Raw genomic sequence first — 14,437 nt, forward strand, 5'->3', positions numbered from 1 at the left:
GAAATATAAAAATATTTTTTTAATTTTTAGTAAACTCAAGAATTGATTGTATGTAAAAACTTAATTCTATTTTTTTTTTTTAAAAAAGCCAATAATATCTAAGTTTAAATATTTGCTTATATATTTAAGTTAAATTATAAATTTAGTCCCTAAGTTTTGAAGATTGTGACTAACAAATCTATCAATAAACCTCTTAAAAATGTATAATATGATTATAAACTTTCAATTTTGTGTCTAATAGATCTTAAAGATATTAGAAATGTTTAAAAATCAATTGTTTATTAGACTTTTTTTTTTTTTTTTTTGTATTTGATCAAACTTAAATTTAAATTTTGTAGCTAATAGATACATTAATTTTATAAAGGTGTCCAATAAAACTTATTAGACACAAAGTTAAATTTAAGCGTAATTGTTTTAAATTGTAAAACTGCTAAAAATATTTTCAAGTATCTCAATGATAAACTACGATAAACATCTATCACTAATATTAATGGATGTCTATCATGGTCTATGATTGATAAATAGTAAAATTTTATTGTATTTGTAAATAAGTTGATTTATTTTCATTTATTTGAAAACGACCTTAATTTAATATCCAATTAATAGAACATTTAATTTTAACATTTTTTTAATAGGTAAGAGAAGGATGCAAAATGGATATTTTAGACTCTCTTTGATAACCATTTCGTTTTTGTTTTTATTTTTTAAAATTAAATATATGGAGACTACTTTCGTGTCCATATTTCTTCTTTGTTATCCGCTTTTCACCAATGATTTAAAAAACCAAGCCAAATTTTAAGAACTAAAAAAGTAGCTGAATATATATTTTTTGAATTTGGTTAAGAACTCAACCATATATTTTAGAAAGATGCAAATTATTGTAAGAATGTGCATGATATAAGCTTAATTTTAAAAAACAAAAACCTAAAACTAAATTGTTACTAACCTTAGCAATCTATTAGACACATAATTAAGAATTTCTGGACTTATTAAACATTTTTTAAAGTCAAGAACACAAATCTAAAAATTCATTTACTAAAATCTAAATTCATGGATCCGCCAAAAGGATGTTCCAATCATTTCTAAAAAAATGTTACAGTTTGAAATGTGGATATCCATAGAGACACAGTTTTACGAAAATGTCAACATTGACAATATTTCTGAAAATATTATAAGAAAAACAAAAGAATTAAATAATATATAATGAAAATGTCGATTCACCACTTATATCGACGTCGAACGGTTAAAAATATCAATAAAATATATTGAGATGTCTATGAAAATCTAACGCCGTGGTTGCAAATTACATAAAATACCTAGAACTTTATGGTAGACTTTTCTTGTCTTTTTATATATATATATAAAAATTAATTATGATGATAAAAGATCAAACCCTCCACGTCTAAAAAAGAAAATTATGCTAAATTAACGTTGAGCTAAGCTCACTCAGATCCGGACAATGGTTGAGAGGAATATTCTCACATGCGTCTATTCTAGTAATTGCTTGGATACCAAGTTTTTAAAAAACATGCGACTATTCTATTTGCTTGGAGGGCAAGTTTTTCTTGAAGCAGTAAAAGGGCAATTTCCTCGATCCCCATTTGCACCAAGTTCAACAATCTAGCACTCCTTCTATTCTCTCTCGCAGTTGCTGCGAGGGTTTAAGCGCAGGTCCTTCTCCTTCCTCAGGTTCGATTCTTCAATTTTGTCTATTATATCCTGTTTTTCCTTGTCTATCCATGTGGACTGTCATCTATTTCAATTGGTTCCGTCATTTATTATTCTAATTTTGCTACTTTCTCTGCCCTCTGTGTTGGGCTTTCTTTCTTTCGATTCATTGAAATGATATTTAAGTTCATATAGTATATCTTATGAACTTACGTCGAACATTCGGATTTTTTTCTCGTTCTTTAAATCGCGTTGACCTGATATTATTTTCTCTGCTTCTTCACTTGCTCTGTTTCCTCGTAACATATTTGCTTTTGTAATTAGGAAAGATTTATGGTGACTGTTCTTGATTCCAAAACCCTGGTGCTGAAATCTTTTTGAAATCCTACTTTTGTTGTTTTACATATGTTTTTAATATTCAAACTTACGTCTCACATAAGCACTAAAAGGAACACTTAATTTCCATTTCTTCTGCGTTCTCGTTTGGGGATTTAATCGTTGAAGTATGTTTATATTGTGGAAAGTTTGATTTTAATTGATCTTATGAGCCATCTATTGGGTTGTATGTATTACTTTTTGGTTTTATTCATTGTAGGGTGTACTTTGGGTTGAGTTCATGAATTAAATTTTCGTTGACACGTTGAATTCGTTATCAACATGATGGGGAATCAAAATTATCATTATATTATAGAAAAATCCACGAAACAGATAAAATAAGCCACAAAAACACACTGATTAATAGACATTAACTTGCTTTAAAATGATAAAATGTTTATCTACTAATTTAAATTTATTTTTAAAATTAAATTAGGACCTTGATATTTCCGTCGGCATCAACATTTTAGAGCTCAAGTTATATTTGTATCATTATTTCAATTCCAATTTTTATTTTGCTACAGATTCTTTTTTGTTACTGAGATTCAAGTATGGGTAAGGAGAAGGTTCACATCAACATTGTGGTCATTGGCCATGTCGACTCTGGCAAGTCGACCACTACTGGGCATTTGATTTACAAGCTTGGAGGTATTGACAAGCGTGTTATTGAGAGGTTCGAGAAGGAAGCTGCTGAGATGAACAAGAGATCGTTCAAGTATGCCTGGGTGTTGGACAAGCTTAAGGCTGAACGTGAGCGTGGTATCACAATTGACATTGCCCTGTGGAAGTTTGAGACCACCAAGTACTACTGCACTGTTATTGATGCTCCTGGCCATCGTGATTTCATCAAGAACATGATTACTGGTACTTCCCAGGCTGACTGCGCTGTTCTTATCATTGACTCCACTACCGGAGGTTTTGAAGCTGGTATTTCTAAGGATGGGCAGACCCGTGAACACGCACTTCTTGCCTTTACTCTTGGTGTCAGACAAATGATCTGCTGCTGCAACAAGGTAATGTTGTGATCAACTTTGATTTCCTCTCCTTCTCAGTGTAAAAGATCAATTATGGTCAATTTCAACCTAAATTCTTAATTTCATTAAATTGCACTATAAACTTAAATGAGTGTTGTAATCTTAGTCTTAAACTTCCCTGTCTTCATAATCCCAGCCAAACCATTTTTGTGTTTTTCTGATTCATGGGAGGCAGAAATTACATGGTTATTCGTTGATAGCATATCTTCTCATTCAATGGGTTTGCTTTGCTTAGTACATAACCGCATATTTTTCTTGTCACTAAAATCATAATCTTAAAAACTTTAGATAAGTTCTCACACCAAATATGGTTAAATATTCCTTGTAAAACATTTGTATGATATGAGATCAGTATACTTTTAATGGGAAAAGGGCATTGGAGTTACGTTTTCATTTTTGAAATTTATGATTTTCGATTTTTGACAAATTATTCAAAAATTCATTTTAGTTCAATTCCAACTCCACAAGTTCTTTTGCCTTTGGGGTCTGGCATCTCTGATTAGAAGGCTTACTAAAACAAGAGAAGTAAGGCACTAAGGTGTCTATGCCAGTATTGAAGTAGTAGATCTGTTAGCCCCTTGTTGAGTGGAGGAAAATAGGACTAATCTATGCATTAGCCATTAGTTAAACTTGTTTTTTTGGGGGGAAAATAATTAGTGGGTTATTTGAGAAATTGAATCAAGGGTAGAAAATGTAATACTTATATTAAAGTTTAGGGAAGTTACAAGTATCCATAATAGTTTACTACTGGAGCAATATTATTAATCTGCAAGGAGTGTTTGACCCACCATAACTTAACTTCAATAATATTTACTACATACTTCATAACTTTGTGTTTGATTTGTTTGTTCGCAGATGGATGCCACTACTCCAAAATACTCCAGGTCTAGATACGATGAAATCGTCAAAGAAGTTTCATCCTACCTCAAGAAGGTTGGCTACAACCCAGACAAAATTCCCTTCGTCCCCATCTCTGGATTTGAAGGTGACAACATGATTGAAAGATCCACCAACCTCGACTGGTACAAAGGCCCTACCCTTCTCGAGGCCCTCGACCAAGTCCACGAGCCCAAGCGACCATCAGACAAACCCCTTCGTCTTCCTCTTCAAGATGTTTACAAGATAGGAGGCATTGGAACTGTTCCAGTAGGTCGTGTTGAAACTGGCATTATAAAACCCGGTATGGTCGTCACCTTTGCCCCAACTGGACTCACTACTGAAGTAAAATCTGTTGAAATGCACCACGAAGCTCTCCAAGAAGCTCTCCCCGGCGACAATGTGGGGTTCAACGTGAAAAACGTCGCCGTGAAAGATCTCAAGCGTGGCTACGTTGCCTCGAATTCCAAGGATGATCCTGCCAAGGAAGCTGCCAATTTCACTTCTCAAGTTATCATCATGAACCATCCAGGACAGATTGGAAATGGCTATGCCCCTGTTCTTGACTGCCATACCTCTCACATTGCAGTCAAATTTGCTGAGATTTTAACCAAGATTGACAGACGATCTGGTAAAGAACTTGAGAAAGAGCCAAAGTTCTTGAAAAATGGGGATGCTGGATTTGTTAAGATGATCCCCACCAAGCCTATGGTGGTGGAGACGTTCTCCGAGTACCCGCCGCTCGGGCGATTTGCAGTCAGGGATATGCGTCAAACCGTGGCTGTTGGTGTCATCAAAAGTGTTGAAAAGAAGGATCCCAGCGGAGCTAAGGTCACCAAATCAGCTGCTAAGAAATCTGGTAAGTGAATGGTGCGGTTTGAATTATGTGTTGTGTTTTGTGTCTGTTTTCTTTTCACAACTTTTCCGCCGTCGTTGAGTGGCTTATCACAGAATTGGGTGCTTGATCGTCGGTGGCCGTGGGCTTAAATAAATCAATGGTCTTGTGTTGTATAATAAAGTTTGTTGATAGAACACATAAGTGATCTGTTGGATGTGTTGTGTCTGTACACATTATTATGTGGGAGATAGTTTTAGTACTTGTTTAATAGTTGCTGTAATGTTCTATTTGGTGAGTTATATTTAAGTGAATTTTTCTTGTGTTAACTTGTGTTTGATTTTACTTGTTATGCCATTATCGTTTACTTCTACCGGTAATCTATGGTTTTAGAGTCATAATACGGTTAAATTATAAATTCGGTCTAGAGAAAGTTAGTATTTAGTTCATCTCAATAAATAGTTTTTATGATTTTGGTAAAATCCTGATAAATGATGTTTACTATAGAGACTATTTAAGAAGTAAATTCTAACCTTTTCAAATATAGGGACCATATTTGCAATTAGAAATCTCATAGTAATTTAGTTAAACTATAACAAATGCCTTTGAAATTTGCTTATTCATTCAAAAGTTTAGATATTAACCCAACATTTAAGAAATATTTAAGGAATGATAATATTTCAAAATTACTTTTGGTGTATAATTTTAAGTCGAAATTGAGACTTGAAATAGGATTATCATTGAAATTGGGACTTAAAATAGTATAGTATCATGAAAGTTTGAATGGAGTTTTGAATTGTCGATTTAGTGCACGGAGTGATTTAAAAATTGTTGAAATCAATTTTGTCAGGTTTAAAATCTCTTCTAAACATATTGTTAATTCCTTCTAATTAATTTTACTTTCTTTTATTAAAATTGATTCTGAATGATTAAAAGAAATTTCAAAGTGATATTAAAAACAACACAATATTATTTTAAGAGATTCGTAACTACTTTCAAACATGGTCATATTTTCAGGAGCCGTCAATTAAAAGTAAATTCTAGTTAACAACATGCTTTTCCCAAGTTTTTTTTAGAATAGGTGATATTATTATACAACAATAAGGGGATCCCACAGCCCGGGATCAAGGCATCAAAGCAACAAAACACAAGCAAAGACGGGGCAACAAAACCAAAACAAAGCCAACAGGATAAGACCAGAACAAACCCAACACAAAAATGCAAACATGCAAACCACCAAGGAGAAAGGCAGAGAAAAGAACCCAAAACCCCATAAACCAGGGGGCTACAGCGAAATAGAGAACAACGTGAAGTTCAAAAAGAAAAAACATCCGTACACACACTAGATAAGACCAAGAAGGTCAACCCGCCAGGAAGTAGCACGAGCACGAACCGTAGAGACCATAAGGTGAACTAGAGCAGACATCGACCTCAGTTGACCTCCATGCAGCTGCCGATTACGCTCCTGCCAGATGTAGTATATGGAAGCATACCAGAAAACACGGAACAACTTACTACGTACCTCCTTATCCAACCCCACTCGGCACAACCAACTCAATTCTACGTCCCAACCAGCCACCCGATGCGTCGAACCCAACTGACGCAACATACTAGACCACATCTCTCTCCCAAACCCACACTCAAAAAATAAATGATCCCGCGACTCCTCACCTCCCCCACACAGAAGACATCCACCTCTAACAACACACCCCAACTTCTCAACCAATTCTGCGTACTCAACCTGTCCCTCACCGCTAACCATGCACAGAAGGAGTGACGTGGAATACCACCCCCCGCCCACAAAATACCAGCCCAAGACACCCTAGGACGATGAGGACACATACTCTCCCAAGCACTAGCGATAGAAAATCGACCACTAGCATCCGACACCCAAACCCAATAATCCTCCCCCCTCACCCTAGTCCCCACTGCCTAGATAAGACCCTAGATCTCAAGCAGCTCCCAAGACACTGTAGGCCACCTCCAACCTCCCCCACCATCCATGAACTTTGACAACCGCGCTTCCAAACTACTCCTTGCATCATGAACCACCGTAGACCCGTATGAATCCAAAATTGCGCCCCCCGACAGCCACAGACCCACCAAACAAAACAATACCGTCCATTGCCGATCATCAAACGAACCAAATGCTTGAATCTATCTCTACTTTGCAAGATAGGCCTCAAGCACCAAGACCTTCCAACCTCACTCCGAACAGGGCCCACGCAAAACATACGCCTCTACCCACGCCACCCATAGTGACCCCGATTTAATTAAGAGAAGCCAGAGCAACTTCATAATAGCAACCTGGTTCCAAGAGGCCACATGCTTCACACCCAACCCCTCATCTCCCAACGGAAAGCACACCTCATCCCACGCCACCCGTGCACCACCCCGACTCACCACACTACCCTTCCATAAATAACAACGTAACAGACGATCAACCTCATGAGTTACACACGCAGGTAACACGAAGATGCTACACCAAAAAATCTGAAAGGACTGTAAAACAGACCTAACAAGCTGCAACCTCCCAACAAATGAGAGGGACCGCACTACTTAGCTTCTAATACGAGTTGTAATTTTGTGTATCAAAGGCGCATAATCCATAGCCCTCAACCGACCCGCCAATAGAGGTAAACTTAGATACCTAACAGGCAACAAACCAAGAGATACACTCATATACGCAGCTATTTCCTCCGCCTCCCCTGACTCCACACTCGCAACAAACATGGAACTCTTCCCAATATTTGCAACTAACCCAGACAGCCCTGCAAACTCTGTCAAGACATGCCTTACAAACTCCAAAGAATCTCTCTCAACTGCACAGAAAATCATCAGATCGTCTGCAAAAATCAAATGAGTTAGGCCCAAATGTTCACACCTATCATAGAACCTAAACCACACAGGAGGTTTATTCAACAACCTAGACAAGACCTCCATCACCATCACAAACAAAAAAGAAGACAACGGATTCCCCTGTTTCAACCCCTTCCTACTAGGAAAAAACCCTTCAAGGAAACCATTAATCATCATAGAGAACTTAGGCGAAGTAACATAAGTTCTCACCCAACTAACAAACTGAAGAGGTGTACCTATAGCCAACAACACACCAAACAGAAAATCCCAATTTACCGAATTGTACGCCTTCTGAAGATCTACCTTTAACACACAATGCAACTTCCCTCTACCCTCCTTATAGCTCCCTACGAGCTCTTGACACAATAAAATGTTATCGAAAATCGACCTACCCGGAACAAACGCAGACTGGTCACCACTGATGAAATCAGGCAACCACAACCGCAATCTCTCAGCTAAGATCCTCGAGATACACTTATACACAACATTGCAACATGAAATAGGACAAAATTCCTCCATACATTCAACTCTCGTCTCTTTGGGATGAGAGTAATAGTAGTAGAATTAACTCCACCAGGCAGGTAACATGTCTCAAAAAAATTCAACACAGCGTCACAGAAATCATCCTCAACTACACTCCAAGCAGCTCTGTAAAAATCCACTGAAAATCCATCAGGCCCAGGAGCCTTCCTAAACTTCATCGAGAATAAAGCTTTATGAATCTCCTCCCGACTCATGGCCGACCAAGCGCCTCCACCCCCTCCTCGAACCAGCTGAACTGTACAATATCTCCAATTTGGGTAGTAAAATACCTATACCCCACATGCTGAGCCCCTAAGCAACCCCGAAAGAATTCTACCGCCACCCCTGCCACCCTGTTATGCATCATCTGTCGAGTACCCCCAGCATCCACGATCGTAAATAAACCACTGCAACTACGACGAGAACGAACACATCGATGAAAAAAAGCTGTGTTCATATCACCTAACTCTAGCCACCTCACCCTGACCTTTTGCCGGAGCGACGCCTCCTCCAATCTCGCCACTAACCAAAACACCTTAGTGGCCCAAGCCGCCTCTACACACACCGACTCTGAAGCAGGATCCTTTTCTACTGCAGCCTGAGCAGCCTCCATAACCTGCCTAGTTTCCCGTACCTCATCAGCTAACACAGAGATACGCCTACCAAACGATGCACGAAAAACCCACTTCACTGCCTTCAAATTTCGCACAAAACTAACCATAGGAGACACATCCTTAGACCTTCTCCGCAATAACCTGATAGTATCAAGAAAACCCTCTGCCTCCATCCAATGATAAAAATAACAAAATGTAGGAGGCGACCTACTCCTCGTCTCCCCTGTAGAAACCAGAAGAGGGCTATGATCAGAAATCCCCCACTGACCAACCCTAACCTCCGAATACGGAAAAGTTACCTTCCACGCCTCATTAGTCAAACATCAATCCAATTGGCGCAAGATACCATTCTCCTGAAGTTTACTAGTCCAGGTAAACCAGTTACCTGTCACACCCAACTCAACCAGATCCGCCTCCAATAACACTCCATCAAACTCCTTCATCTCCCTCAAGCTAGGGCAAACATCAAAATCCTTTGAACTATTACGAATAACATTAAAATCCCCCAAAACAACTCTAGGAAGCTGCCACGAGGCACACACATCAATCAACTGAGACAACAAGTTCCTCCTCTCGCTTACGTGATTAGAGGCATACACAACATCAATATGTACCCTAACACTAGATACAATATTCACTAAGGTTCCAGAAATGAATTGATCCTCATTGACATCAATGGAAAAATCATAGATACTCTTTCGCCACATCACCCAGATCCTCCCAACTCTATAGCTACACACACAACTCCAAGCATCACCAAACCTACCCATCACCATACCAAAATTCTCATGACGAACCTTCGTCTCAAGCAAACAACAGAAAGTAACAGAGGAGGAAGCCAGAAAGTCTACCACCACCCTACAATTGACAGAGTCATTCAACCCCCTAACATTCCAGGAACACCAAATCATGAACCTTGCAATCACACCTACCACCTCCCACTGGGCCTTTACCCAAACTCCCGAACATCCCATCCATAACAAACAACGGATCAGGATCTGCTTATACTAATGCCAATGCCAACGAGTCTCCCCCCTCATCACACAAAACATCAAACTGGTTGATCATCAACATGCTTTACAAACCCCGTAATTCTAAGGGACCCATAAACTACTCTGCCCTTCAAGGGCGCCGTACCTGGTGACCCACTACCACCCTTATTCCCTACACCTCCTCTATCACGCCTACAATGGCTAACCATAGTAAACTCTTCAACCCTCCCCGTGCCCTTAATCTCATCCACTGGGCTAGATCCCCTCGCACCCATACCTAAGTTCTAACCCTTCCTCACACTCTCAATTCCCCCATTCTCCTTCAAACACCCTTCATTGACTGCCACAATACACAACTCCTGACCCTTCTCCACACCCTATTGCTCACACACAGCCCCAGTATGCCCAAAGGAACCACATCAAGTACACCTATGAGGTTTCCATTCATACATTACTGGAATAATAAACTACTGACCTCGCATTCTAACAATGACTGAATGGGGCATTAATGAATCACCATCCACCTGAACACAAACCCTCGCATACGATAACCATCATCGCTCTCTTGTTGCAACATCAAAAGAGACAAGTTTACCCACAACACTAGTTAACACTATTAAACCCATCCATAACTTCAGAGGAACATGCTCTAGTTTAATCCAGATAGGAACAGAATTAAACACAAAGGTTTTAGGAACAATACTTGGAGACCACTGTCGTAATAAGATGGGCTTGCCACCCAAGTGCCACGAACTATTCTCCAGCACCTAATCTCGTAACTCTACCTTCTGAAATTTAAAGATAATCAAACCGTTCTCCAATAAGGTAATAGTTGGCATCTCTACACGTTCTCAAATTCTCTAAATAAGACGACAAATAATAGAATACGGGAGTTTGACATCCACAAATTGACCAACTAGAGATTTCTCCCACATACAGACACCCTCATCAATAATCTCCTCACAAGGTTCAACAATAACTTTATCATTTTCAATCAATGGGAAAATGAACTTCAAATTACCCCTCAACTTAGTCCCAAAAAGGGCCGCCAACGAATTTCCCCCTTTCACGTTGGATCCAGAACCACCAGAATCACACCCCTCCTCTAACCAATCCAACTTTGGACCAAACCCCCTAGTTAAACCGGTTTTAGAAACCGGCTCCTCCCGCTCACGAAGAACCTGAGTGTCCACCGATCGATACTCACTTTCACAAAGCCTAGCCCGTGAAACCTCTTCACTGCCTGACTTCTGCCTCCTCAAGCCTCCCAACTCTGGCCCAGCACCACGCGGCCAACCCACCAAATCCCCCATGCATATCCCGTGAAACCCTTTCCCTAGCTCCCCCTGCACCAGTCCATTTCCTTCACTCATCCTCAGCCCACTCCCATTAGGCCCGCTCATTCCAGCTCCCTCAAGGCCCAACTCAACATCCCTCACAACCCGGTTTTCATCCAGGCCCCCAACACCCTTAAGGCTCCCAGACACCCCTTTCACTTCCTGCCTATCAACTAACCCAATACCCAGCCTACTCGGTTCAACCCTCACAACCCAAATTTCCTTCTTCAACCCAACACTCTCCATACCAGACCCTTCACCTTCCTCAGAGCGACCATCAGACAACCCAAAATCCTTCACCTTCGAAGAACGAGCACCCAATCCCGAATCGATCTCCGGTCTAAGCAGACGAAAGGGTTGACGAGCAACTCGCCCTCCATTTTTCTCTTTCAGTCTTAGAGGCGACCACTTACGCACCATCATCGCCAGCTCTCACCGTGTTAAACCCACACCTCAATAAGATTGTCACCGTCTGCGAACAAATTGGCTGCTAAAACACGGCGAATAACAGAACCCAGCCTCACCAGTCGACTGCGAGCACCTCTCACCAGTCAACAAGTCGCAAACGAAACCCATACAAACCTTAGTCGTAAACATGGCGGTCAAGTCCAGGAACCCAGATGACCGGCGACACGTAGACGAGCGACGAACAGACCGGCGAAGACCCGTAGAAACCCGTTGCGAAACCCATAGAACAGATCGACGAACGAACGTCAACAGATCGGTGAAACTTGTATAAACCCAGCCTCAATAAGATCAAACAAAAGTCACCAGTTGCAAAACCCGTAGAAGATGACCGGCGGAAACCCCCCGGCGGAGACGATCGCCATTGTTTGAAGCGACGGCCCACGACAGTCAACCGTACCATGAACCTATAGAGGCGGCGGTGAACCATAGAGAGATGTCATTTTTAAAATTATGTTACAAATAATAAGAGTTGAAAAGTAATTATTGTCAGTATTTAATGAAAATTAACAAATACACCATGTAATTCCTAAGAGGTCATCAAGATTTGAAGGAAATACATTATGTTTATATTTATTTTATGAAATTACTAAGGCCAATCTCATATAATTTTAATAGATTAATTTATTACAAAATTAATTAGTTAATAAAAAAATAAGAAAATTCTTATAAATAGAAAAATTTCAAAAATATTTATATTTTATAGTCAAAAGTTATAAAAGTGCTTTGTACTTTTTAATCTTTTTACAACAAAATGTAAATATTTTTAAATATTTTTTATATTTAAAAAGGCCCAAAAAAATAATCATTTTAATTGGATAGTTAATTATAAATATTTTTAAGAATTGAATATTTATACTAAGTTAATTTAACTAATACTAAAATTAATTTTTTAATTAGTTGAATAAAAATGATTTAAATAAGTATCTGGTTATTTATTTATTGCAATCTGTTGTTTAAATTAGTTAATTAGAGTTTAATTACTAATTATAAATTTATTTCAATCAATAAATTTTAATTTAAAGAAATATATTTTAATAAATAATAACAAAAATAAATGTATAGAGAAGATAACAGAGCATGATATGTTAATAATGGTAGTCAATAAAAAAATATTAGGAACATGTCTTTAAATGTTAAAAACTAATTATCTAATTAAAATAATTCCTAAAATAGTTACATGATTATAAGAAAATCAATAAAAGTCAATTATAATTATTAAAAATGATTTGTTACTAACTTAATTTAACCGAGTATTTAATATATTGTTAGTTGATTAATTAATTTCTGTACATAAGTATTTCCGTTCATTTAATAAAATTTTATTTGGATAAAGGAACTGATTAAATAATCGAATAAATGATTATTGATTTATTAAAATAAATAATTATATTAGTTTTATTAAATTAATCAATTATATTAATATTAATTAATTAATTAATTAACTATAAAATTTTGTATAAAATAAAAAACAGAGACAAATAGAAAATCCACAATTTTAAAAGAGTATAAAAAACCGTTGTCAATGGAAAAATGGTAGAAAACTGTGTAATAAACCTGAAATCTTCAATCAAAAGATCCTTGAGGACTTTTTGTATAACCATCTTTATCAAATGGATAAAATAAAATTTAAGAACAACTAAAAACTGCTAGTAAATATTATACAATTTAGGTATGTGTTTAACTAAGTATTGACTTTTTTTTTCATGAAAAAATAAAATAAAAACAAAAACTAAGAATTGACTTTTTATCATTAAGATAATAATAATAATAATAATAATAATAATAATAAACAAATCTATATTCATACCAGTAAAAACTATAAACAAAACTTTTAGGTTTGTCCTAAAAAAAGAAAAATAAAAATTTACAGATTAAAATGTCTACTTTAGTACATATACTTTTGTTTTTAGTTTATATTGGTTCCTGTAAATTCAGTGGCAAATCTATAATTTCACATGAGGGGATATCACATGAATATTAGGTTTGAAGTCTAGTTCTTAAAATTTAAAAGATGTCTAATAAGTCTCTACATTTTTAATTTGTCTTTAATTGATTTCTAAAATATCAATTTTGCATCAACTATGTCTCTTACATATTTGAAATATTATACATTAAATTTCATTTTGTGCTTGATAGGTACAATTAGACATATTTTTTAAATTTAAGGTTAAATTAGACACTTTTATTTATAAACCGATGAACTTCTAAACATTTCTAATATCTCTAATATTTATTAGATCTAAAATTAAAATAATTTATAAATTATTAGACATTTTTAAGGGACTACAAATAAAATGAAAAGTTTAGTCATGATTTTCATATATGGGGGACTACTAAACTTATAATTTAAGTTTCGTTTAGATGCAATTTTAAATACATTGATATATGATATTTATATTAAGTAATACTAATTTTAAAAAATTATTATAAACCTTTTGATATATATATATATATATATATATTTGAATACTATAAAATATAAATATGAAAATCTGTATAAAAAAAAGCTAGAAATTAAAATAAATTAAAATAGTCAAGATTATTATAAATTTATATATATCATCTAAAATGTGCTAGATGGATAAACATTTAATTTCCTTTTTGTCCATGGTTATATGGTTATATAATGTAATTTCACATTTAATTCATTAAAAATTCGTATTAAATAGTTTATAATTCATTTAATTAATTGGTTTAAAATTTGGTTATCTTTAATATTTGATCATAATAGTTAAAAAATTTACATTATTTTTTTTTATTAAAATTCTGTACTATTGTTGTTGCTGCTTAAATAAAAAATATATTTATAATCAAATCATCCAAATCAAAATAAAAAAAATAGATTGAATTAAAAGAT

The 14,437-nt window shown here is 36.3% G+C and overlaps 1 protein-coding gene and 1 non-coding gene across 2 annotated transcripts; both read left to right on the top strand.

Annotated features, from left to right (window-relative positions):
* Positions 1-1,502: 1,502 nt before the first annotated feature.
* Positions 1,503-5,117, top strand: LOC120079721 (elongation factor 1-alpha). The gene is made up of 3 exons (XM_039034054.2): positions 1,503-1,689; positions 2,568-3,056; positions 3,933-5,117. The coding sequence occupies exons 2-3, from the start codon at positions 2,595-2,597 to the stop codon at positions 4,818-4,820; spliced, it is 1,350 nt and encodes a 449-aa protein (XP_038889982.1). The 5' UTR covers positions 1,503-1,689; positions 2,568-2,594; the 3' UTR covers positions 4,821-5,117.
* On the top strand, positions 3,207-3,329 carry LOC120080645 (small nucleolar RNA snoR83). The gene has a single exon (XR_005482597.1). It is a non-coding gene; the product is annotated as a small nucleolar RNA snoR83 (small nucleolar RNA).
* Positions 5,118-14,437: the final 9,320 nt, after the last annotated feature.

This window comes from Benincasa hispida, chromosome 6 (genome assembly GCF_027475165.1).
Source record: "Benincasa hispida cultivar pf3 chromosome 6, pf3_genome.v1.1, whole genome shotgun sequence".
NCBI classification, from domain to species: Eukaryota; Viridiplantae; Streptophyta; class Magnoliopsida; order Cucurbitales; family Cucurbitaceae; genus Benincasa; species Benincasa hispida.

What these genes read in the sequence shown, in the direction of transcription:
- LOC120079721 (XM_039034054.2), top strand. Translation starts at nt 2,595, where the DNA reads ATGGGTAAGGAGAAGGTTCACATCAACATTGTGGTCATTGGCCATGTC. An exon ending in TGATCTGCTGCTGCAACAAG is followed by an intron (nt 3,057 to 3,932) that starts GTAATGTTGTGA and finishes GTTTGTTCGCAG; the next exon opens with ATGGATGCCACTACTCCAAA.